Source organism: Myxocyprinus asiaticus, chromosome 18 (assembly GCF_019703515.2).
Source record: "Myxocyprinus asiaticus isolate MX2 ecotype Aquarium Trade chromosome 18, UBuf_Myxa_2, whole genome shotgun sequence".
Lineage (NCBI taxonomy): Eukaryota > Metazoa > Chordata > Actinopteri > Cypriniformes > Catostomidae > Myxocyprinus > Myxocyprinus asiaticus.
In genome coordinates this window covers 15,454,794-15,479,092 of record NC_059361.1, presented here as the reverse complement: position 1 = coordinate 15,479,092, position 24,299 = coordinate 15,454,794, and the positions used below count along the sequence as shown (strand labels likewise).

Below are 24,299 nucleotides of genomic sequence, written 5' to 3'. Positions count from 1 at the left end.
ATTGGAGGGTGTGCAGTGAACATTTTACCCCTGAGGATTTCAGACCATCGAAAGAAACAAAGGGTCGATATCTGAATTCATCGGCTGTGCCCGTGCTGTTTTTCCAGCAAACTCGGGTATGTATGAAAACTTTGTCATTGTCATGCCTCCCTCGGGCTCTGCACCTCCCTCAGCACTCCGCTCCTCATCACCCGATTTCTAATTCACCGCACCTGCATTCAATACACTCACTCATCACTGCCTGCATAAATATCTCACCTTCATGCCACTTCACTGTCAAGTCTCACACAAAGGACTCTAGATTGACCGCGCTGCTTTTCCTTTTTTCCTGTTTTTCTGTTATTGCACCCTTGGCCCCGCCTACTGGTGCTCAGTCAGTCACACAGGTGAAGAGGAGAGAGATGGCCTGTCATGGGAGATCCATCTAAAGTGGACTTATTCTGGACACCTTCATGTGCCTGTCTGGATTTAACAGACGTCTGGATTTAAAAGACGCGTCAAGTTACAACTCTGAAGAGGAGAAGCTCTCTGTCATGGGCACATTCTTTCGCCCATGTGCGCTATTTTAGGTTGTTGGTGTATGAAAACATTATACTGGATGATACTGCAAACTGGATGTGGATGTGTCTTCAGTGTATTTTAGAGTGGATTTTGTGTTCGACTCATATCATACCAGTCATAATACGATTCAAGCTTTGCAAAGGAACTGTTATTGAAGGATGGGGCAGTTAAAAACACTTGGACGCAATTGCAAAAACCCTGAGTAAACAATGTTTTGACTGTGTTCTAGATTATGGTGCTGTATCCGTTTTACACTGGGCACGTCCGTTGACTGACGTGAAGCAACAGCTTGAGGCAGTCTACACCGGGCGCATCGACACAAACTTTCTAAACTGTTTATTTGTGTTGTTAGCAGTAGTAGCGCCACCACATGCAGCGCAATATGGAACGGGAACTCTGTTTACTGTCGGCGCAATGCGCCGCAGTGGACGCTTTCATGGTAGACAGCGTCATTGATTATAATGGGTTCTATTGCTTTTGACATGACTCTCACATCCAGTGTAGACAGGGTGTGAGTGTTAATAGTTGTGCTTGAGATAAACAGTTTATTATATTCAGATGCAATGTGTTGGATGTGTGTTATGTGGAAACCCTGACATTTAGTTTTATGATGCTTTGGTGCTTATTCATTTTCTTCTGATTGAGTTTAAAGAATGGCTCTATTTGAGGGGCTGCATGATGTTAGCCAATCATAACAGTGGGCATTTACATTGAAGTTTAAAGGAGGCACTTATGCTAAAACTGAGCGTTTCAGAAAGAGGGCCAGAGACAGGGTGCAAAATGATCATCAAAAAAAAAAAAAATCTGATCATAGTCTAGGGTTTGCACATACTCATTTTTAGTAATGGACTAGTTAGCGAGTCAATATTTAGGCTACCTTATGTAAATTCAACATCAGTGTTTTGGCGGCCAGCTGGAGAGTGGGCCCTGCACAGTGATGCAGGTGAGAAATGCAAGCTTGCATATTTCCAGCTTGTGCTGACATAAAAGGTGCAAAAAAACATGTCTCATTTGGGAATTGTATGTCTTGTATGTGAATACTCTTAACCAATGGTTCTCAATCCTGCTCCTGGATGCACTTCACATTTTGGATGTCTCCCTAATTTAACACAACTGTTTCCACTCATAAGCTCATTAATAGAGGCCACAAGACCTGAACTGAGATTTTTGGCACCACCTCTCAGTCAACCGCTGTGCTGAACAAAAGTTTAAACTTAAATGCAGATTTAAAAGGAAATAACCGTCCAATCGGACAACTTGAAAAAGCGATTACATACCCAAGCACGAGAACTTCACTGCTTTTCCTCAGTGTGTCTGTCTGATATCAACATGCAGGGTGACAAGATGACAAGCACACACACATCTGAAGCTGAACTAACAGAGGTACTGCACTAAAACAGCAGATAATTTTGCTCTAAATGTTATGTTTATGCTTATGTAACGGGAGCCAGCTGGTACGTGATAGCTGTGTGGTGTGTGTAAAACCTCACTTCCCTGACCTCAAGAGGCGCACTAGCGACTGATGCTAGCCTCCTCGTTAGCGCAGCCACCTCCCATGTCAGAGACCTGGGTTCGAATCCCGCTCGGAGTGGGTTGAGCAGGACCAGTTACAGTGGTGCTGTGACCAGGATGAGAGTGAGGTTTAGGGGGTGAGTGTAACGGGAGCCAGCTGGTACGTGATAGCTGTGTGGTGTGTGTAAAACCTCACTCCCCTAGCCTCAAGAGGCGCACTAGCGACTGATGCTAGGGGCTGTAGCCTTTAGCCTCCTCGTTAGCGCAGCCACCTCCCATGCCAGAGACCTGGGTTCGAATCCCGCTCGGAGTGGTTTGAGCAGGACCAGTTACAGTGGTGTTGTGACCAGGATGAGAGTGAGGTTTAGGGAGTGAGTGTAACGAGAGCCAGCTGGTACGTGATAGCTGTGTGTAAAACCTCACTCCCCTGGCCTCAAGAGGCGCACTAGTGTCTGAAGCTTTTAGCCTTCTCGTTAGCACGCCCGTCTCCCATGCTGGCAAAGTGTGGGCGTTACTTCCATTTATCAATTAAACAGTTTTTGTTGTGGCGTCCATCCATTTATTCTTTCGTTTCGTGGCGCCGGTTCGAATCCCGAGCAGGATCGGTTACACTTAGATTAAATTTCAACTGCACCTGGGAAAAACAGTGCACCGGTTTTGTTTGCACTTTCTTTGTATTTATTACTTTTTTGCAGTTTATTATTAGATATTTCAGTTGAATTTTCTGTTAATGCATGATTTTTTGTAAAGCTGCTTTGAAACAATGTGTTGTGAAAAGCGCTATACAAATAAAAATGACTTGACTTATTCAGTAACACACTGACAAAGTGATTTGATGTGTGTCCTCATGAAATCAGACACCCTCTCCTCAAAATCCCAACACCGCAATGAAAGAATAAATGGATGGACGGCGCAACAAAAACTGTGTTTACTTGACAACGGAAGTAAAGCCCACACTTCGCGCTAAGCATCACAGGACAAAGGAAAAAGGTGGATAAGTTGAACTGACAGAGATTGTAAAAGACAGGCATTAGGACCTGGGAGAAGCCGCCAGACTTCCCATCAGCAGTTCAGCAGCATGTTAGATGCACACCGTGAAGAAATTACCTCAGCATCTACACATCATATCAGTGTTTTTGGCCTTGTTTTAAATTGGAGAATTTGCTTTAAGTAATCGTGTGTAACATTCCTTCATATGCCTCTATGTTTCATGAAAAAATGCGACGAATAAGTCTCGTCTGTTATAACTATGCTGTGCACAAATAAACAGCTTTTAGTTTGAGTAAAACAGCATGTATGTTGTATTCTATTCATTCATTCATGTTAGTGAATGTCTATCTGTGGATATTTCTGATATTTGCAACCCTGTTTGTTTTGCATTAATTATCCAGTTCACTGACTGAATGTGTTTACTAAGAGTGTGATGAAATGTAATTTTATGGCCATGTGAGGAGTTGCGTTTGACAGTGGTCTACAATAATGTAATGATGACAGAACATTTAAACTGGTTGCATAAAGTACTTTTTAAAGGCAAAATACTCTGAATAGACAACTTTTAAACTCCACCTCCGTCTCTATGACTGATGTTTTCATCTGTTTTGGTGTGCGTATGTTTGATCGGCTGACATAAATTATGTATATAAGTCGCTTCGGAATATAAATCGCAGGACCTTTCAGATGATGGAAAAAAAAACAGCGACTTATAGTCCGGAAAATACGGTACTTTTTTATATACTGTTTTATTTAGAATAACATTCACGGAATTGTGCACAGAAAGACCAGGGACAGGTCTTTGTTTAGACAGTGACCATGTTTACATGCACTTAAGAAAACGGGTTATTCCAGGGTTTTTACAGAAAGCGGCCTTCTGAAACGTCATGTAAATGAGAACGCTGATTTCTTTAAGCCGTTTAAGGGATTAAGTGAAAGCGGTTTAACACACAGAGGTTTCTCCTCATGAATGCAGCTTAATATGGCCATGTAAGCAGTGTTCTGAAGGGTGTTTGATGAGTGCACATGTGCATGAACAGACCAAATAACAAACGTCATAGGATGGAGCCCAACAACAACAAAACGCTGAGAAAAGTATTCAACATTCCTGGGAGTACAGTGGAAGCACATACACCATAAACTATACCCATTTAAAATATCGACTGTCCCTCATGTTGGCGTAAATGCATTAGTACGTTGGGGGAATCCCGGAGTTTAACATAAGAGGGAAACCCCACTATTGCAGTGCAATTCCGCTGCAGGTCACAATGCTAAGTTAAGGAAACAAAAACGGCAACCACTCTGGAATGTCATGGATGTTATGTGTGTTATTTACACAAGTGTCATGGGGAAATTAAGTTGCTGTGGGGAAAGCTGCTTACTGACCGAGCCGCATGCATATGGAGTGAAGAGTATGCCGCTTATACAGTGCATGTAAACCGGAACGCTGCTTTCTGGTGTCCATGTAAATGTAGTCCGTAAATAGTTAGTTAGTTAATTTTAAGATTTTATGTTGCCTTTTAAAGCATATGTTTTTTCTCCTTTTTAGCTTGGGACCACAGATGAGGTCACTTCAGAAGAGGAAGAAGAAGAAGAGATGGGAGAGGTTCATATCTTATTCCTTATGTTGAGATTGAGATGTTTTTGCCCCGTATAATCTAGTATTCTATTCCTGTATGCAAAGGCATGAAGTATTGACCCAGTCCCCCTCTCCTTATTTGTCTTGTCTGTGTCTCTTCTTGTCTATGTACATCTGTATCTGCCTGTGTGTTTGTGTACGTGGGTGTGTGTTTGTGCTCTGTCAGCAGGATATTGAGGATCTCGATCACTATGACATGAAAGAGGAGGAACCAGTGGATGGAAAGAAGTCAGAGGATGATGGAATTGAGAAGGAGAACTTGGCAATCCTGGAGAAGATCCGGAAGAACCAGAGGCAGGACCACTTGAATGTAAGTGCTCATTCGGTAAGGCAACTTTTCTTATGCTTTGGGGGTTCCAATGGGGGTGAAAGAGAGACACGAAAATTAAAATTGTCTCATCATTTACTCACCCTCATGCCATCCCAAATATGTATGACTTGCTTTCTTCTGCAGAACACAAAGATTTTTAGAAAAATATCCTGCCTGTAGGTCCATACAATGCAAGGCCAGAACTTTGAAGGTCCCAAAAGCATATAAAGGCAGCATAAAACTAACCCATAAGACTCCCATGTTTAAATCCATATCTTCAGAAGTGATGTAATAGGTGTGGGTGAGAAACAGATAAATATTTAATTCATTTTTTTTTACTATAAATGTCCTCTTTAACTTCCACATTCTTCTTTTGTATTTGTCGATTTGCATTCTTTGTGTATATCGCCACCTACTGGGCAGTGAGGAGAATTTATAGTAAAAAAAAAGGACTTAAATATTGATCTGTTTCTCACCCACACCTGTCATATCGCTTCTGAAGATATGGATATGGCTGCCTCTGTATGCTTTTTGGGCCTTCAACGTTCTGGCCACCATTCACGTGCATTTTGTATGCACTTATTGAGCTTAAATATTTTTTTCTAAAAATCTTTGTTTCTGTTCAGCAGAAGAAAGAAAGTCATACAAATCTGGGATGGCACGAGGGTGATTAATTAATGCGATAATTTAAATTTTTGGGTGAACTATCTCTTTTAAATTATTTTCATCATTATTTTAAAGGGGCACTCAGTGATTTTTCACTCAGACAATTGCTGAACTTTTGAACGGAAAGAAATAGTAATAGTAGAATAGTATTTTTGACAAATTTATTTGTAATGTACACATGAGATATCATTCATATCCGAAGAGTCATATCAGTCTTGGGGGAAAAAGTTGCTTTATTAAGACATTATATATATTACAGTTTCATTTTTTGTTTTTGTGTTTAATGCATGATTTCCTGTAAAGCTGCTTTTGAAACGATGTGTGTTGTGAAAAGCGCTATACAAATAAAAAATACTTGACTTGACTTTATTATGGTGCTAGGCACACATTCATGCACATCGTCATGTTGAGATCATTTTACCAGCCAAATATTACTTGCTGTATCTCAATAAACCCTTGTAATTAGATTCTATTGTGGAATCAATTAATTATAGCTGACTGCGAACAGCACATTTTTACAATTACACTGGTGACTGAGAACTTCTGTTTTTGCATAATGCTGCATCTATGCCGCAATGTAAAAACAAATATTACTGGGTGCACCTTTAAAGCAGTATGTTTCATTTATAGTCTTGAGTACAGGATCCAAAATTATCCAGCCAATGTCGAATTGAGAATTTACCAGCCATAAATATTTCTTATCGGCCATGAAACTGTCATCTACACATTTTTTATATTATTTTGTACTAATTAATAAATAGATTTTATCCCTGATAATATACTCCCTTGCATATTTATGACAAACAGCAATGGTCATTGTGTCACCGGGCAAACGGCATCATATTACGAGATGAGTTTGTCTTGGTGAAATTGCACCTGTTACAAAAACATGAAGACTGATTATGATTTTTCCATTTTGGTGGCCTAATGTGAGGAATATTTCACATATGTGGTGTCACATTTAGGATTGTACATTTTTGGGTACCTGACGACATGCGTTTTTTAAAATTTTTTTTTTTTTTTTTTTTTTAGAGTAGACAGTTGTCTTTGATTTGAATCGCAAACAGCACACATATCGGTGAGGATTTGACTTAAACCATATACAGTATATCTTGCAGTTCCTCAAAGTTACTGGTGAACAGTCTATGGCCATTTTTACTCTCATTTGGCACTTGGAGTGTGTTAATTTTGGACTCCGCTTGAGTAGATGAGAATTAAATGAATTATCGTAATGTATGCATGATGTGTTGAGTTTGGTGGCCTTTTAGTGGTGTTTTGGAAGCATGCCACGTCTATCAGAGTGAATGATGTTGTAAATTTTTTAAGAATCGATTGTGTAGTCATTGTATGTGTTCTTGTGTGTTCTTTTGTATCTTGTAGGGTGCAGTGTCAGGATCTGTTCAAGCGTCAGATCGCCTCATGAAGGAGCTCAGGGAGATCTACAGATCTCAGAGCTACAAAAATGGTATTAACACCAACTAAGGCTGTGAATTAAATGGACACCTCTGGAATGACTACTACAATTCTCTGATCATGCTCTATTCACTTTTCCAGGCATATACTCAGTGGAGCTCGTCAATGACAGCCTGTATGATTGGCATGTAAAACTAAGAACGTGAGCACCCAATTTTCTCATTATTGCTTGAAAATGTGAAGCTGATGTGTGGATGTGTGTAAGCCATTTGTGGGTTGATTTCACCTAAAAGTGTAACACTTTGTCTCTGGGTGATTATTTTTGCAATTCCATTTGGTGCAGGAATTACACATTTCAGCTTTAATTGATTGCTGGTCCCAGTTACCCAAGGCAATCACCTCACCTGAAAATGTTTCTTTTGTACTCTGCTCAGGGTTGATCCAGATAGTCCTCTGCACAGTGACCTCCAGGTGCTGAAAGAAAAGGAAGGAATGGACTACATCCTTCTCAATTTCTCATACAAAGTGAGTTGTGGTTGCCACCATTTGGAAATGACCTTTGGAACGTTGGAGATCTTTTGTTTCAGTTTATGTTCAGTTTGATAAAGTTTCTCCGACAAGGTTTGGCTTCTTCCGAACTTTGTGATTGGTAGCTCATTGACAGAAGACTTCTTACATCAGAGTGTCCTAACCTTTTTCTTTCTCAAACGGTTATTGTGATGGCTTTGTTCACACACTATCAATAAGGACATTTCTGTTACTGTTACACCTCCGTTAACTGGCAGATTGCCAGAACTGATTTTAACAATGCAACCTAATCACACATAACATCTAAACAGAAAAATGTTATGTTTCCAGCAAAAGGCTACTTGAGCGACAGCACCTCTTGAAAGACAGACTTGAGACTCCCGTGAAGTCGGCATCCCATATAATTCAATCTTTACCATTCGTTTGTGCTGCAAAAATTAGTGTTTGTGCTGGTTCAGTGTTTGAGATATTAGACATAATTTTTTTGGCTGTGTGACGTCAGTTTCCATCCCATGTGTTCCAAATCGCTCCAAACCGGTGTAGTTCGTTTGTGCTCTATTTATGCCGTTAAATGAAACACTAACTATTTATCTTCCTTAGATACAGCATGAAACTTTTCGGGAGCAGTGACGTCACTCCAAATCGCTCCAAACAGGTGTAGTTCATTTGTGCTCGATTTGTGCCTTTAAAAGAAACATAACATATTACTTTCTTTGTATTTAACAAGATTAAACCCCATGTCATTCACTCTCACCTGTCTCCATCGTTTGTGCTCGCATCTGGTTTGTGCCGTGTTTGGTATTGTTAAAGCATTAATTTTTGGGCAAAGATTAATCTTTCAGCCCATCAAACTCAAACACATCTCTCTTTCTCTGTCAGGAGATTTGGTCTGATATTTAAACCAGGGATTCAAACTAAACTAAGCTAAAGCCACTTTTTCTGAAGCTAATTTGACCACAATGTTTGGTAAAATCTCTAAATTGTACTTATTAAAATCACTTTAAATGGTTAATTTAAGCTTAAAATCTTAAACTAGAAACTTGAAACTCAGTTGTCCTAGATTTACCTACAGCAATAGCAAAACATAGCAAGATACAATACAAATCAAAACATTTTTTTTAAAAGTTTGTAAATAAAATTAATATCAAGAACATATAGCCTACACAACCAGTCCAAAGGACACTGACTATGTGTGGTTCTCATAATCTTAAAACCATTTGATCAAAAGGCTTATGGTCAAACGCTTGGGATTATTTCTGTACTCAAAAATAAATTGTGCCTAATTATAGATGTCTATACAAACCTTTTATTTATTTATTTAATAGTATTTTATTTTATTTATTTATTTATTTATTTTTAAGAAAAGTAGCCAACAAGTGTCTAGCATATGAAATCATTCAATCCCAGGTTGCTCCTGAAGTTGATTGAGAAAATGAACCGAGAGTGCAGAGCTGGAATAGATGAAAGGCTACACTGAAGAAGTTCAAATAGAAGATGTTTCTGATTTAATTTGATTTCCATACTTTTGTGTTACTTCTTAGTTTTGATGATGTTATACTCTAAAATCTAAAATGTGCAGTAACAAATAATAAAGAATAGGCAAGTGTGATCAAACTTTTCTAAAGAGTTCGAGTCTTACACTGACGCCGTTCACATTGAGCACGTTGTTGTGTCCTTCCGTGCTGTTTTATAATTGATTTCAATGTAAACGTGCGCTAGATGGACGTCTTTGATGGCTTGTTCAAATATTAGATGCCATGTCAAGTTAAAAAAAACCTAAACTGTTAAACGTACGTTTCGAGTCGAGACACCTACGTTTTGCGGCACTGCGTATAATTTTAGTGCAACAACAATGCATTCCAGCATTTGAACGGCACCTAATTTGTTGAACTTTCAAGCAAATATTTGGAATATTAGCTAACATATAGGACTATGCCATTACACAATCACCGCCAACACAAGTCGCGCCAGCTTCTAGCTAAATTAAAATGAATAAAAGCGAATTCAGAGCTGTTTACTTATGAAAAAAATTCTGAATAATTAGCCTATATAAACATTATGTACAACGTTGTTCAGCAGTGTCACATATAGCCTATAAACAAATCATAATTTGCGGCACAAACACAGACAATTTTATTTTATTTATTTTTTGTATTTGGAGTTTGATGGGGTGAAAAATCTAATCTTTGGCCAAAAATTAATGCTTCAACGATACCAAACACGGCACAAACCAGAAGCGAGCACAAACGATGGAGACAGGTGAGAGTGAGTGACATGGGGTTTAACCTGCGCGATTTCACAGCTCCCAAAAGCTATCTTGTTAAATATACAGAAAGGAATATGTTATGATGTTTCTTTTAACAGCACAAATCGAGCACAAATGAACGACACCGTTTTGGTGCGATTTAGATGACGGGGTGGAGAGTGACGTCACTGCTACTGAATTCAAATTCTTATTTCTAAGGAATTCAGAGAAATAGATACAGTGTTTCTTTTAATGGCACAAATCGAGCACAAAAGAATGACACTGGTTTGGAGCAATTAGGACTTCATGGGGTGGAGAGTGATGTCACTGCTCCCGAATACAAGCTGTTATTTCTAAGGAAGGAAAATAGATACAAGATAAATTTTAACGGCACAAATGAACGACACCGGTTTGGTGTGATTTGGATGACATGGGGTGGAGTGTGACGTCACTGCTACCAAATTCAGATTCTTATTTCTAAGGTAGGGAAATAGATACAGGATTAATTTTAACGGCACAAATCGAGCACAAACAAACGACACCGGTTTAGAGTGATTTGGACCACATGGGGTGAAGAGTGACATCACTGCTCCCAAAAAGTTTCATGCTATATCTAAGGAAGATAAATAGTTACAGTCTGTAGTGTAGTTTAGAGCATATGCAGGCATACACTGTATGGCCACCCATCTTTCTTAGGATTTCGCGTATGCCCACCTAAAATAAGTGATGATACGTATGACCACCAGTACAACGGGTAGACTTTTGACCCGGAACTTTTTCAACCTGATAACATGAACAAATTGAGCACAAATTAACTACACCGGTTTGGAGCGATTTGGACCACATGGGGTGGAGAGTGACGTCACTGCTCCTGAATACAAACTGTTATTTTTAAGGAATTCAGGGAAATAGATACAGTGTTACTTTTAACAGCACAAATCAAGCACAAATGAACGGCACCAGTTCAGAATGTTTTAAACCACATGGGGTGGAAAGTGACGTCTCACAGCCCAAAAAATAAAGTCCAATATCTCAAACACCAAACCAGCACAAACGTTCATTTTTGCGGCTCAAATCAGCACAAATGAATGGTATAGATTTGGTAATGATGATTAAATGAGGTGCCAACTTTACAGAGGTACTTTTGAGGCCAACCATCAGTTTTTAAATGCTGGAGAGTTAAATATTTGAAAGGAAAGTCAGATTCTGTGTAGTTCAATATTATCTTTGCAGTCCTCAAAGAAACGATATCTAAATAAGGCCTATGCTTTGTTAGCACATTTTTCCATAACAAAAAGAAAACTTGTGTGTCTGCAGGATAATTTCCCCTTTGATCCTCCATTTGTACGTGTAGTTTCTCCTGTCCTGTCTGGAGGGTAAGACCATTTTTTTTTTTTCATATATAAATTCTCATTTGCATGCGCAAGCATTTTTTTAGTATTTCTTCATATTTATTCAGTATGTCTTTAAACAAACTCAATATACTAGCCAAGTTGTTGGGTGCCATTATGAAGCAGTGTTGGCCAGAAGTTGGTAATATAGATTCTATAAAAGTTAACTTTTATTTAATATTGTTTTCAGTTATGTACTTGGAGGAGGAGCCCTGTGTATGGAACTACTTACTAAACAGGTATGTTTCTATCTTCTACACTCCTCACAATTTGATTCAATTAAGATTCAGAAGGTCATGATTTAATAAAAAAAATAATAATAATTTGTTACTAATAAACACACTTAGTATTAAATAGTATTAAATTATTAATTTAGAATAAATCGATCCTTAGCCTATAACTAGAACCACAACTATTGGTTGCTGGTCCAGCATGACTACATGAGATATCTGCTTCTGTGAGAGTGCAGATGTCAGCTTCTTCTTTCCACACCACAAGTGATAGTAAAGTGACACAAATAGCTGGGTTTCTACTTAAGAATTTAATCATGCATCTCGGATGCGCGCTGTTTCGACAAGCGAGAGACCGGCAGTTAGCAACAACCAAAGAAATGGAGAGCACTGGGAAGCAGGAGACAAAAAATTATTAGAAAATACAAACATCACCCAAGTCTCATGGACCGCTGTCTCACCATTATTTTCAGCTGTTTTTATTTTCTTCCTGTGCAAATCAGTGCAATAACTGGCAATAACCCATCTTTCATGTGTTATGTTTGACATGTTATCACGAATAAACTGTCCCGTTGCTGTGTGCTCAATGTTTGCTTGCATGCTGACACACAAAGCAGAGTCTTGGCACGGTTGAGTTTGTTTATTCATTAATGATCATGTGGTTTGTCCTCTCAGGGCTGGAGCAGTGCCTATTCCATAGAGTCTGTTATCATGCAGATAAATGCCACTTTAGTCAAGGGAAAAGCAAGAGTGCAGTTTGGAGCCAATAAGGTAAATAAACTAATTTTGTATTTGATTATCTACTAGTATTGTTCGGTGGGGTCAGGCACTGTGCATCCCGGATGCAAGTAGCTTGTCATACTGTTAGAAATGCAGTCTGTTTTAATGTAGCTCTTTACATGCATTGTATAGTCATAGAGGTTATAACCAATGACCCAGTAAGATCAGAGAACAATAGTGTATCTGTAGTGTACTCAATATCAACATCAAAATGAGAATGGTGTCAAATTCAATAATTAATTAAAAAAAATGTCCCAAATGACTTATAGTATTGCCAAGAAACACAAGAACAATCATTAACTGATTAAGTTTATTTGTATTAAAAGCATAGTTCACCCAAAAATGAAAATTATCTCATTATTCACTTACCCTGATGCCATTCCAGATGTGTATGACTGCTTTTCTTCAGCAGAACACAAATTAAGATTTTTAGAAGATAGAGCTCTGTCAGGTCCTTATAATGGAAGTTTGACATTCCAAAAGTCACATTTAGGCAGCATAAAAGTAATCCACATGACTCCAGTCGATCAGTGAATGTCTTCTGAAGCAAATCAATACATTTGTGTACAAAATAAATAGATAATTAAAAAGTTATTTACTTTTTGGGGGGGCCTGGGTAGCTCAGCGAGTATTGACACTGACTACCACCCCTGGAGTCGCGAGTTTGAATCCAGGGTGTGCTGAGTGACTCCAGCCAGGTCTCCTAAGCAACCAAATTGGCCCGGTTGCTAGGGAGGGTAGAGTCACATGGGGTAACCTCCATCGTGGTCGCGATTAGTGGTTCTCGCTCTCAATGGAACGCGTAGTAAGTTGTGTGTGGATCGCGGAGAGTAGCATGAGCCTCCACATGTGGAGTCTCCATGGTGTCATGCACAATGAGCCACGTGATAAGATGCGCGGATTGACTGTCTCAGAAGCGGAGGCAACTGAGACTTGTCCTCTGCCACCCAGATTGAGGTGAGTAACCGTGCCACCACGAGGACCTAGTAAGTAGTGGGAATTGGGCATTCCGAATTGGGAGAAAAGGGGATAATATATAAAAAAGTTATTAACTTTTAAAAAGCGCTTCCTGCCAGCAGCTGACGCGAAGTGTGACGTAAGCGTGTCTCCGAGTTCATGCGAGAATTCGGAAGCGCCGCTTATTTACAACAGAAGAACGAATGTCACGCGAGAATTCAGCCATTTCAAAAAGCATCAGAGACCTGGAAAGAACCGCCAATTTAAAGTTAAAAACATTTTAATTATTGACTTATTTCTTACTAAACCTGTCGATTCGCTTCAGAAGACATTCATTGATTGACTGGAGTCGCATGGATTACCTTTACGCTGCCTAAATGTGACTTTTGGACCGTCAAAGTGCTGGCACCTGTGTACTTCCATTATAAGGACCTGACAGAGCTCTATCTTCTTCTAAAAATCTTAATTTGTGTTCTGCTAAAGAAAAGCAGTCATACACATCTGGGACGGCATCAAGGTAAGTGAATAATGAGATAATTTTCATTTTTGGGTGAACCATTCTTTTAAGCTTTATTACTGAAGCTGTATTAGAATATTCAAGTGGTCAAGTGACAATTGGTTCAGCGATTAGAGACTAAAATAAAAACTAGAAAAATAATTAAAAAGTGACTTTGAGTTTGATTCCATAAATTCTCTCCTATGTCAACAACAACATACTAATTGTTTTGGTGGTGTCTGTATTGTTTTCAGAATCAGTACAATCTTGCCAGAGCACAGCAGTCATATAAATCACTGGTGCAAATTCACGAAAAGAATGGTAAGAACTCTTTACACATCATTTGTATTCTCAAAGCTTTTAATATTTAAACATGTTGAAATTTAACTGTTATTCATTTTTAGAAAGTTTCAAAATCACAAACTTTTTTTTTTTTTTTTTTTTGTAACAAGTTTGTTTGATTTTAATAAATAGAGCAGGGGTCTTCAACCTTTTTCTGGTAAAGGACCCCTTGGTGGGTAGGGAGATGGAGCAGGGACCCCCTGTTACATGTATAACATTTTGTTGCATTTTATTCCTATAATAATGTTTATGGTACCATACTCATGTATGTACATACTGTATGGTGTTTACAGTGCAAAGCCATTAAAATAATCATTAAGGGATGTACAGACCTCTACAATGCAACCTTTTAGCCATGAAGTGCCATTTTTTATTTTTCTCTCTGTGTGCCATCACTGTGCCAAACCCTCTCAAAAAAAGATAGATAGACAGACCCTCTCCATGCATAATATATATATATATATATATATATATATATATATATATATATATATATATATATATATATATATATACACACAGTACTCTGCAAAAGTATTTGGCACTTGGGAAAATTGTTACATAGTGAGGATGTCTTTAAAAATAATGCCATAAATAGTTTTCATTTACAATTAATGTCATACAAAGTCCAGTAAACATAAAAAAGCTAAATCAATATTTGGTGTGACTACCTTTGCCTTCAAAACGGCACCAATTCTCCTAGGTATACTTGGATACAGTTTTTCTTGGTTGTTGGCAGATAGGATGTTCCAAGCTTCTTGGAGAATTCGCCACAGTTCTTCTATCTATTTAGGTTTTCTCAGTTGCTTCTGTCTCTTCTTGTAATCCCAGACTTACTCGATGTTCAGTGGGGACCATGCCATCTGTTGCAGGGTTCCCTGTTCTTCTATTCTATTTGCAAAAGAAATGTTTGGGAGTGTAAATTGTCTATTTCCTATTGACACACTAAAGCTTAAAATATAAATAACCATCTTAAGACAAATGTTTTTGTGAAGCATCTTATGTGCCTAAGACTTTTGCACAGTACTGTATACCGATCAGCCACAACATTAAAACCACCTGCCTAATATTGTGTGGGTCCCCCTCGTGCTGCCAAATCAGCGCCAACCCGCATCTCAGAATTCTTCTCACCACAGTTGTACAGAGTGGTTGTCTGAGTTACCGTAGACTTTGTCAGTTTGAACCAATCTGGCCATTCTCTGTTGACCTCTCTCATCAACAAGGCATTTCCGTCCACAGAACTGCCACTCACTAGATGTTTTTGTTTTTGGCACCATTCGGAGTAAATTCTAGAGACTGTTGTGTGTGAAAATCCCAGGAGATCAGCAGGTACAGAAATACTCAAATCAGCCCATCTGGCACCAACAGTCATCCATGCGACTATCTAATCAGCCAATCATGTGGCAGCAGTGCAGTGCATTAAATCATCCAAATACAGGTCAGAGTAAAATTTGTAATGAGTGCAGCTTTGTTGATTTTAGAGTCACTGTCTTGTGTGTGTGCAACATTAAGGACCGTGTAGCCTATGCCAGGTTGATAATCTCAGTGGTATATATTTATTTACACCAAGTAGGCTATTGTTCTGAAAGGAAAAATCAATTAATAATACATTAATCTGTAGGCCGTCATCCGCTCAACCACACGTTTACTTACGTGACCCTCTACTTAAACTCTACTCAAACTGATCTGCATTGCACTAACAGCTGCTTGTGATGAGCAGTGGTCACGCGAATGGTTTGTTCGCGCTGCACACTTCTGCTGACTAGCGCAGATTCGTCACACTTTAACAGTGTTTGCCGTTTCATTCAGTTCATAACTAAATAAAACAGGATGCGTGAAAATGAGGAAGGATTGCTGCAAGAGGAAGATTTGCCATGCAGGTGTGAGGGACCTCAACATGTCAAGGGTTTTTTTAACTACATTAAATACATACTACTATTGCTTGCATGCGAGTGATTATTGCGTGCCAATGGTGGATCAAACAATAATTTGCCAGACCCCCGGTTGAAGACCCTTGCATTAGAGCATTATCACAGAAGAGTAATTTGTGAGTTATTAAAAAAATAAAAATAAATAAATAAAAAGAGTATTTTAGTACAGCATTTAAGCTCATGCCAAATTTAGAACAGTGTTGTTTGTGACTGTTGTTTGACGTATATTTGCTTTGGCAGCCTTTTTGTTGAAGTATCCAGACCAGTTTGTTTGGTCTATAAAGTGTGTGTGTGTGTGTGTGTGTGTGTGTGTGTGTGTGTGTGTGTGTGTGTGTGTGTGTGTGTGTGTGTTATCCCCACAGGCTGGTACACACCACCAAAAGAAGATGGGTAAACAAAAAACTCCCTGGATTCAAACATGGACACAATATCTTGGGGTGGACATCTTTCTTTCATTTATTCCACTCATCCCTCTTGCTAATTGGAGACTTATGTGATTTATGAAAAGCATGAGATCTGAGCTGAGGAGCCCACCTTACCAACTCACCTCTACAATACATGACCATCTGTTTTCTCCTTCCAGCTCTCTCTCTCTCTCTCTCTCTCTCTCTCTCTCTCTTTCTTTCTCCTCTCTGCCATTCTTTCACATCACTGATTTCATTTAAACAGGATATTCAAACTGAAAAGGGTTCATTTGGTCAAATTTGAAAGGGCCAAATTTGACCCACCTCAAAAGCCTGTTATGTGACGTTTCGCACCTATTGGATGGATGTTTGTTTGCCATCTCAGATAGTTCCATGACCTCAGCAAAGTGGCCCTTATGCTACTATCTCCTCTCATTTAAACATCTGAAAGATCTGACACACAACAGAGCTGTTCTGCAACTCTTCTTATGAGGACCCTGCTTCTAAGCAGTGGAAGATATGTCCTTTACTGGCAACATAATGAAAACACATTAGCAAGTTTAGCCTGGGCAAGTTGGACTCAAAATTAACTCCACGAACAAGTAAACCTGTAAAGATTTAAAGTGTTTGGGATAATGAGGAGAATTGTTTCCATGGCAAACATTCAAAATGTTCTGAAGACCCCACTGGAGTCAGGCATATAGCTGAACTGCTATATGCCTGCCTGCAGCAGGGAACTTATTCACTTCTAAAAATGCATTACTAGAATAAGGAAACAGATGACATCATGGAAATCCCCATGGAGCTAAAAAGAAACCTCTTATGTTTTATGTATGCATTATGACTACTGTTGTTTTTGTTCTTTGTTTGAGAATAGGAGTTGATGTGTAAGGCTATGCTGTTATAGTAATGGCATCGGAGACCATTCCTGTTTAACCAGTGCATATTCTGCTGCGAGTTATTATTAACGATCTTGTTATGCCACCCTGCAATGCCAATATACTCACTTGAGACACTTTTTTTCCTCTCAACACAGGCACATAGACAAGTATCGAGTAGATTGTGGCATAGAATTTGCAAAACCACGATTTCCAGACAGTGGCAACAAAACTATCAGGTTTTGTCAATCTTGTTTACCAAGTTGTTTAAAGCCCCATTGCGGTCTCTATGGGGAAACTTGGAAGGTGACCAATAATGCCTTAAAAAGGAGAGAAAAATTTAGTGTGCAGTAATTTTTGTCCAATTTTAGGCAACCCTTCTCACTGTCCTCCTATGTTCCTCCAAGCCTTTGCCTAATGTATTCCTATTTAGCACTAGTTTCTTAACTAAACAGATTTGATCAGAGATCTAAAGAGTTATTTGAGAGTGAGAGCAATCAGACCGTTACAAACACATGGAGATAAAAGCCCTTCTTTAGTGTTAATATTGTTCAAATTCAAAAAGTGGCTTGTTCATACGCCAACATGCCCACCAAAGCTTTGACAGTGTTGCACTCTGTCAGTTTGTTCTGTTCTACTGTTGTCCACATTTCATTCTCAAATGGTTGATGTTTGGATACTGCTCAATGGGTGTACTAGCATTTACACCCTAAATTCCTATTTTGCAAAGTATTTGTATGCACTTGAAAATGTTAGGCTGTTTTTTGTTGTTTTTTTCTCTTGAGATTCCCTTACAGCCAGAAAAATATGGGCCTGGTTCACTTTTTATATATATCTTTGAAACGCCACCCTGACATTAAGCCATAGTTGGAATCCATAGACATATTTTTCTTCCAGAAATTTCACTCTACTCTGTGACACATTTTACCCTGATATAACTGTGCACAGATTTTGCCAGAGCACACTGACATCCACATTACTATATATCATCATCTAATTTCAGGATCAGTTCAACATTCTGAGTGTTTAAAATGGGGGTAAAGTATGTTAACAAGAGCTAATTCGTGATCGGTTTGAAGAGTCTTAACATCTGACAGATCCATTTTCTTTTAAAGTGCAAGTTGTGCTGTAATCTCAAGCGTCATACATTTTGAGCTATGATTGACATGCTGGGGTTGGTTTTGAGCGATGTTGGTTTGAGATCATGGTTTCCTTCATCATTGGAGGGGGTGGGGAGGGGTTAAATGAGATATGCACTGTTAGCATGCTTTGGTTTTATTGCTTTTTTTTTTTTTTTTTCATTGTAAGTGTAATTTTGACCATGTACAGTACAATTTGTAAACTTGCATCAAGTTTATGAATAAAGAATTTTAAAAAATACATCAGTTTTAATTGCTATACTATATTAACCCATTTAAGTGAGCACATGTATTATAAACTTTGCATAACTCAATGAAACAAACTCTATGGCTTTTTTAAAAAAAAAAAAAAATTCTGAACATCAAAAGTGAAAATTTTCTTGGGATATGATAAAAAAAAAAAAAAGAACAGGTGCATGTTTCATTTGAGTCCACCTAAGTGACATATTTGATTTTTGGCCGGTATGATAATGAGGCTGTGAGGAATGCATTGTATGCATCTGTATAAAGTTACTAGATCTTGTATAGTTTTCACAACTTGGGGGGGGGGGTATTTTGTATTATTGTCTACTAAAACATTTGTGTGTAGATATTTCAATTTTTCATCAGCTTAATGATGAAAAACAATTTATTCGACAGTACAACCCGTGGAAGAGACTGTACTTTTATCACTCGCAGCCTCATTATCATTACTGTCAAAAATGAACAATGGCTCTACTTTGACTAAGGTCCATACTTTGAAATGTACAATTTTATAATATAAAACAAACTCCTTTTTGAATTCAGTCATTGTGTTTCCCACAACTGTGACTCATTTTCATATGTTGTGTGAGCATTTGAGCCAGAACAATGGCTCAAACAACAACAGCAAAAATAAAAGACATGAATAGATTAAAGGAATGTTGTGGGTTTATTACAAGTTAAGTTCAATCAATAGCATTTGTGGCATAATGTTGATTACCACAAAAAAACAATTTTCACTTGTCCCTCTTTTCTTAAAAAAGGCATGAGGCACCCCCCCCCCATGTAAAAATGTTCACATGAAATCTAGACAACCTGTGGGCTGTCGCTAAAATTCACAGTGCCAACAACAAAAGTTGTATGGGTGGGCCCCCTCTCCCCCAGACCCAATGATTAGGTTATAGAGGACCTATGTCCTCCCTGTTGGGACTTAATGAGTTAATGCCCCTTTGAAAATGTGTTCAAGACCTATATGACAAATAGCTGCAGGCCGAGCTCCAAAAAGGGCCAGAGATCCAAACCGCCAGCAAAGATATACAGAGCCCCTAACCTTACCCATTCCCTTAACCCTAACCGGGTGTGGAAATGTCGTCCCGTTTGGAAATCTCTAGGCTCCTACTTGCTTTTTGGTAGTACTAACAAACCACAGTTCTTTTGTCCATTAGGAGGCAGCATTAGCCCACAAAATGGGAATGAGGTTGCAGTTGCACACGAACAGTATGAAATTGCCTGTTCCTCCAAATACATTCCAGTATGCTCAGTAAAAACATATTTATTAATGAATCTCCTTGATATGTTCAAAACAATCACTTTATGAGTTCTGCTAAGAAAGGACTAATCATCAGTCTTTAAATCTAAATTCCTCTTTTGTCCGAGACCTTTTGCAGTTACATTGTCTGATTGTCCTTATTTCCCTCTCCAGCATTGTGCTTTCAGAAGTCCTTTTAGATGGTCACAGGGAGGCAAATGCACTGCTCTAAGAGGTCAATCTGAGGACTGCATAAGGATGTTTTCTAAAATGAAATCACATTTGAGTTGAAACATCAATTGATTAAATCATGTTTCTGAATCACTGGCTGGGCAAACAAACACAATATGTACACAATGAAATGGAATAGGCTTGAGTAAAGAGGCAGAATCTGAGCGAATGACTCCGCAGAGAGACTCAAAGAGGTTAATAGCCCATTGTTGAAATAACTCCCAATTATACTTGCATTTGTTGTGGTGTACTTTTCCATTGCTGACCTTTACAGCGAGAATACAGACCTATTATTAGCTGTTCCAGACAGATGTTAAGCTCAAAATTGATCCTTCAAAGTCTTTCGGTTGCTGTTTCAATAGAGACAATGACCAGAGTATTTTGAGACAGAATAAAATCAAACCCAGCTAAGGAGGCACTAAGTGCTGACAAAAATCACATGTTATTTAGTTTAGTATCCTTTCCTTGATGCCAACATGGCTTGCATCCCATCAACCCAAGGTCAGATCTAGATCTGCACAACCTTATGCTCAGTAAGACCATTGATTGATAAGCTGTCATTAATTCTGTCTGGACTATACTAGCACTAGTCTCGCATAGCCAGACCTTTGACTACACAGCAAAGGTCTGGGGTCTATCGCAGCTAACATTGGCAAAGAACCGCCCACTTAGGCAGGAAAAGCCATCTAACTGACATGTAAAGCGACCTGTCACAGTCGGGTTAGTCATTACGTGATGTTTAGAGGCGGGGTTATCGGAGATGGCTCATACCATAATAAAAGACTGGCATGGGAAAATAATTTATGTAATGGCGCACGAGTCTCCGCGAGCGATTGCACAAAAAAACACAGGAAAATAGCGGAAAATGTGTAGCGAGTGTAAGTACACCACAGAACCTCATTATAGAGTATTTCACAGACATAACTAAGTAAACAAAGCAGAATATACAGCTCTGCTCATGGATATCCACTTTAATTTCTGCTACGTGCCTCAAACCAAACACTGAATATATTTAAAAGAGTTGATGTTACTAACCTGGCAAACTTGGGCAAATTCTGTGATCATTTAGTCCTCAAAAGCGCTCATTGTACCAACACGGAACCTTGTGAACTCGACTCGTGCTTCCACCCGCACCAGCGCATACTAGACTCTCAGAAATCATGTAGAAGTCAGCCAATCAGATTTGGTCTGACTGGACTAAGAAAGTGTCTCCAATTTTGTGTGCTATAAGCATCAGGCGGTTAGTATCCTACACACTGGGCGTGCTGTCTGAGGCTGAGACTATACTAGTTCTAACCCTGTGTACTACTGAGATACCAGATAGGTCACAAATCTGTGTCTGCACTAGCATAATAGCAAGAGCTGCAGATAGTAACAGAGTGATTATTCCATCCCCATTGCCAGTACCTCATTTAATTTGAATATTGGTAAATTGAATTTCTGTGTATGATATAAACTAATACACACGAGCGGTCTGCATTTCCGATGTGTTCACCCTGCTGTGATCTCTAAACAGCCTGACCTGCTTGTCATTTCATAAAACTGACAGTGTCAACTGGAAGATTAGGGATGGGAACTTCTGTGATTAGAACAGCATCCTTGTAAAGACCAAGCTTTAATTCCTACACTGTGCTTTTCTGTTCACTGCTGATGCATCCTTGATAATGGCAGCTATTTTCCATCAGCTCATAGGGTATTCTAATGCTGCCTCACTGCTCCCAGCCTCTCTTCTCTTTCTCTCGTTTTTTTTTTTTTTTTTGGGATTTGTCTTTACCAGCAGGGAAAATGTGTAAGGTCAAATTCTTAAGGAGGTCGCATACCGGATCGCAGCTAGGACACAGCACAGGTATCAAATACAGGGCAAGTTGATGCGGTTCACATGGCAGACTGTACATACAACAGTTAAAGAATGAACAAGGCTAGAGTAAATAACAAATGTCCATTGATAATGATTTGGGTCGAATATAATGGAAAATATTCAAGTTGCGCTCCGTGGCACAGCAGAAATTTGAGCAGCCTCCGGAGTTGTATGTGGGTGCTGCCGAAAGACGCAGAGTGGCGGCAGTGGTGTGTGTACATTCATTGAAAACAGTTGTTAAGAATTTTTTAACATGCCATGTCGTACACCAGACGCATCCGGTGTGCGACCCCCTTTATATCCCTCTTTAACCTACATGTTCTGTTTAGGGGCTGAGAGACCACGAAGCCCTGTTAATTTCTCAAAAAACATTTTTTTTTTCTGATTGGTGTACAAGCTATAGCAGGTCACGCCTTCCAATAGTCACATTTGGATTTGTTTTATTATACACTCAACTGAACACTTTTTTAAGAACACCTGTACACCTACTTATGCATGCGATTATCTAATCAGCCAATCGTGTGGCAGCAGAGCAATGCATAAAATCACGCAGATACAGGTCAGAAGCATCAGTTAATGTTCACATCAACCATCAGAATGGGGGAAAAATTTGATCTCAGTGATTTCAACCTAGGCATGATTGTTGGTGCCAGACGGCTAGTTTGAGTATTTCTGTAACTGCTGATCTCCTGAGTGAACTGATGATTTTCATGCACAAAAGTCTCTAGAGTTTAACAGGTGTGGTTCATCTATATGGGCTGGTAGGGCAGAGCCCCACCTAAATATTCATCCAAAACATAGATCTATACTATTAACTGTCAATAATGTAATTTGTATGCCTGTAAATTTGTTCGAAATGCTGACATATGTATTTAAAGCAGGCCTAGTGTAAGTTTTTATTCTATTTTTAAGTCCTAAGTTAGATGACAGCTCCATTACACAGTGTTTGATATAGATATTCAAGCATGTGGGGCAAAGAGTCTGCTGCCCTCCCGAACTCCAGAGCGCACCTCAGTTTTTCAATGGAAATCTGTGGTCAGATATGGTACTGCAACGAGTCCTCACTGAGACCCATTGGGGCAGAAATTAATCTGTCCATTAACGTAGTGCCAAACCAAAGGTTACTTTAGTATTAGTGCGCACCAGCAATGTGACATTGTGTGAACATGGCGAGCACTATTGATAAACGTGTGTGTTACAGCATGTAGTTTCTACTGCAAATTCAAGACAAATTGGTCCTGACAGGCCAGACAAAAAATAAATAAAAAATTGGACTTCAAAAGATAAGGGTAGGTAATAAGACACTGAATGTTTTATATGACATCAGCTTGTATGTCAAAAAGCCTTGGCTCTTGAAAAATAAAAAACATTTCGATTTTTAGTACTGTGGAAACATATAAATGGCATGTACAGGTGCATCTCAATAAATTAGAATGTCGTGGAAAAGTTCATTTATTTCAGTAATTCAACTCAAATTGTGAAACTCGTGTAATAAATAAATTCAATGCACACAGACTGAAGTAGTTTAAGTCTTTGGTTCTTTTAATTGTGATGATTTTGGCTCACATTTAACAAAAACCCACCAATTCACTATCTCAGAAAATTAGAATATGGTGACATGCCAATCAGCTAATCAACTCAAAACACCTTCAAAGGTTTCCTGAGCCTTCAAAATGGTCTCTCAGTTTGGTTCACTAGGCTACACAATCATGGGGAAGACTGCTGATCTGACAGTTGTCCAGAAGACAATCATTGACACCCTTCACAAGGAGGGTAAGCCACAAACATTCATTACCAAAGAAGCTGGCTGTTCACAGAGTGCTGTATCCAAGCATGTTAACAGAAAGTTGAGTTGAAGGAAAAAGTGTGGAAGAAAAAGATGCACAACCAACCGAGAGAACCGCAGCCTTATGAGGATTGTCAAGCAAAATCGATTCAAAAATTTGGGTGAACTTCACAAGGAATGGACTGAGGCTGGGGTCAAGGCATTAAGAGCCACCACACACAGACGTGTCAAGGAATTTGGCTACAGTTGTTGTATTCCTCTTGTTAAGCCACTCCTGAACCACAGACAACGTCAGAGGCGTCTTACCTGGGCTAAGGAGAAGAAGAACTGGACTGTTGCCCAGTGGTCCAAAGTCCTCTTTTCAGATGAGAGCAAGTTTTGTATTTAATTTGGAAACCAAGGTCCTTGAGTCTGGAGGAAGGGTGGAGAAGCTCATAGCCCAAGTTGCTTGAAGTCCAGTGTTAAGTTTCCACAGTCTGTGATGATTTGGGGTGCAATGTCATCTGCTGGTGTTGGTCCATTG

At 39.0% G+C, this 24,299-nt stretch overlaps 1 protein-coding gene across 4 annotated transcripts in view; it reads left to right on the top strand.

Moving 5' to 3' along the window:
- Positions 1-19,278, top strand: part of LOC127455807 (ubiquitin-conjugating enzyme E2 Q2-like) — a 28,300-nt gene extending 9,022 nt beyond the window's left edge. Inside the window, exons 4-13 of one of the 4 annotated variants that reach the window (XM_051723950.1) lie at positions 4,613-4,669; positions 4,869-5,012; positions 7,059-7,143; positions 7,233-7,293; positions 7,526-7,616; positions 11,182-11,240; positions 11,446-11,494; positions 12,161-12,256; positions 13,973-14,039; positions 16,354-19,278. In XM_051723950.1, coding sequence (XP_051579910.1) covers positions 4,613-4,669; positions 4,869-5,012; positions 7,059-7,143; positions 7,233-7,293; positions 7,526-7,616; positions 11,182-11,240; positions 11,446-11,494; positions 12,161-12,256; positions 13,973-14,039; positions 16,354-16,385 — 741 coding nt within the window. In that variant the 3' untranslated portion in view covers positions 16,386-19,278. Of the gene's footprint in view, positions 1-4,612; positions 4,670-4,868; positions 5,028-7,058; positions 7,144-7,232; positions 7,294-7,525; positions 7,617-11,181; positions 11,241-11,445; positions 11,495-12,160; positions 12,257-13,972; positions 14,040-16,353 lie in introns of all 4 variants that reach the window. The other 3 variants (XM_051723948.1, XM_051723951.1, XM_051723949.1) reach the window with 3 other exon arrangements.
- Positions 19,279-24,299: the final 5,021 nt, after the last annotated feature.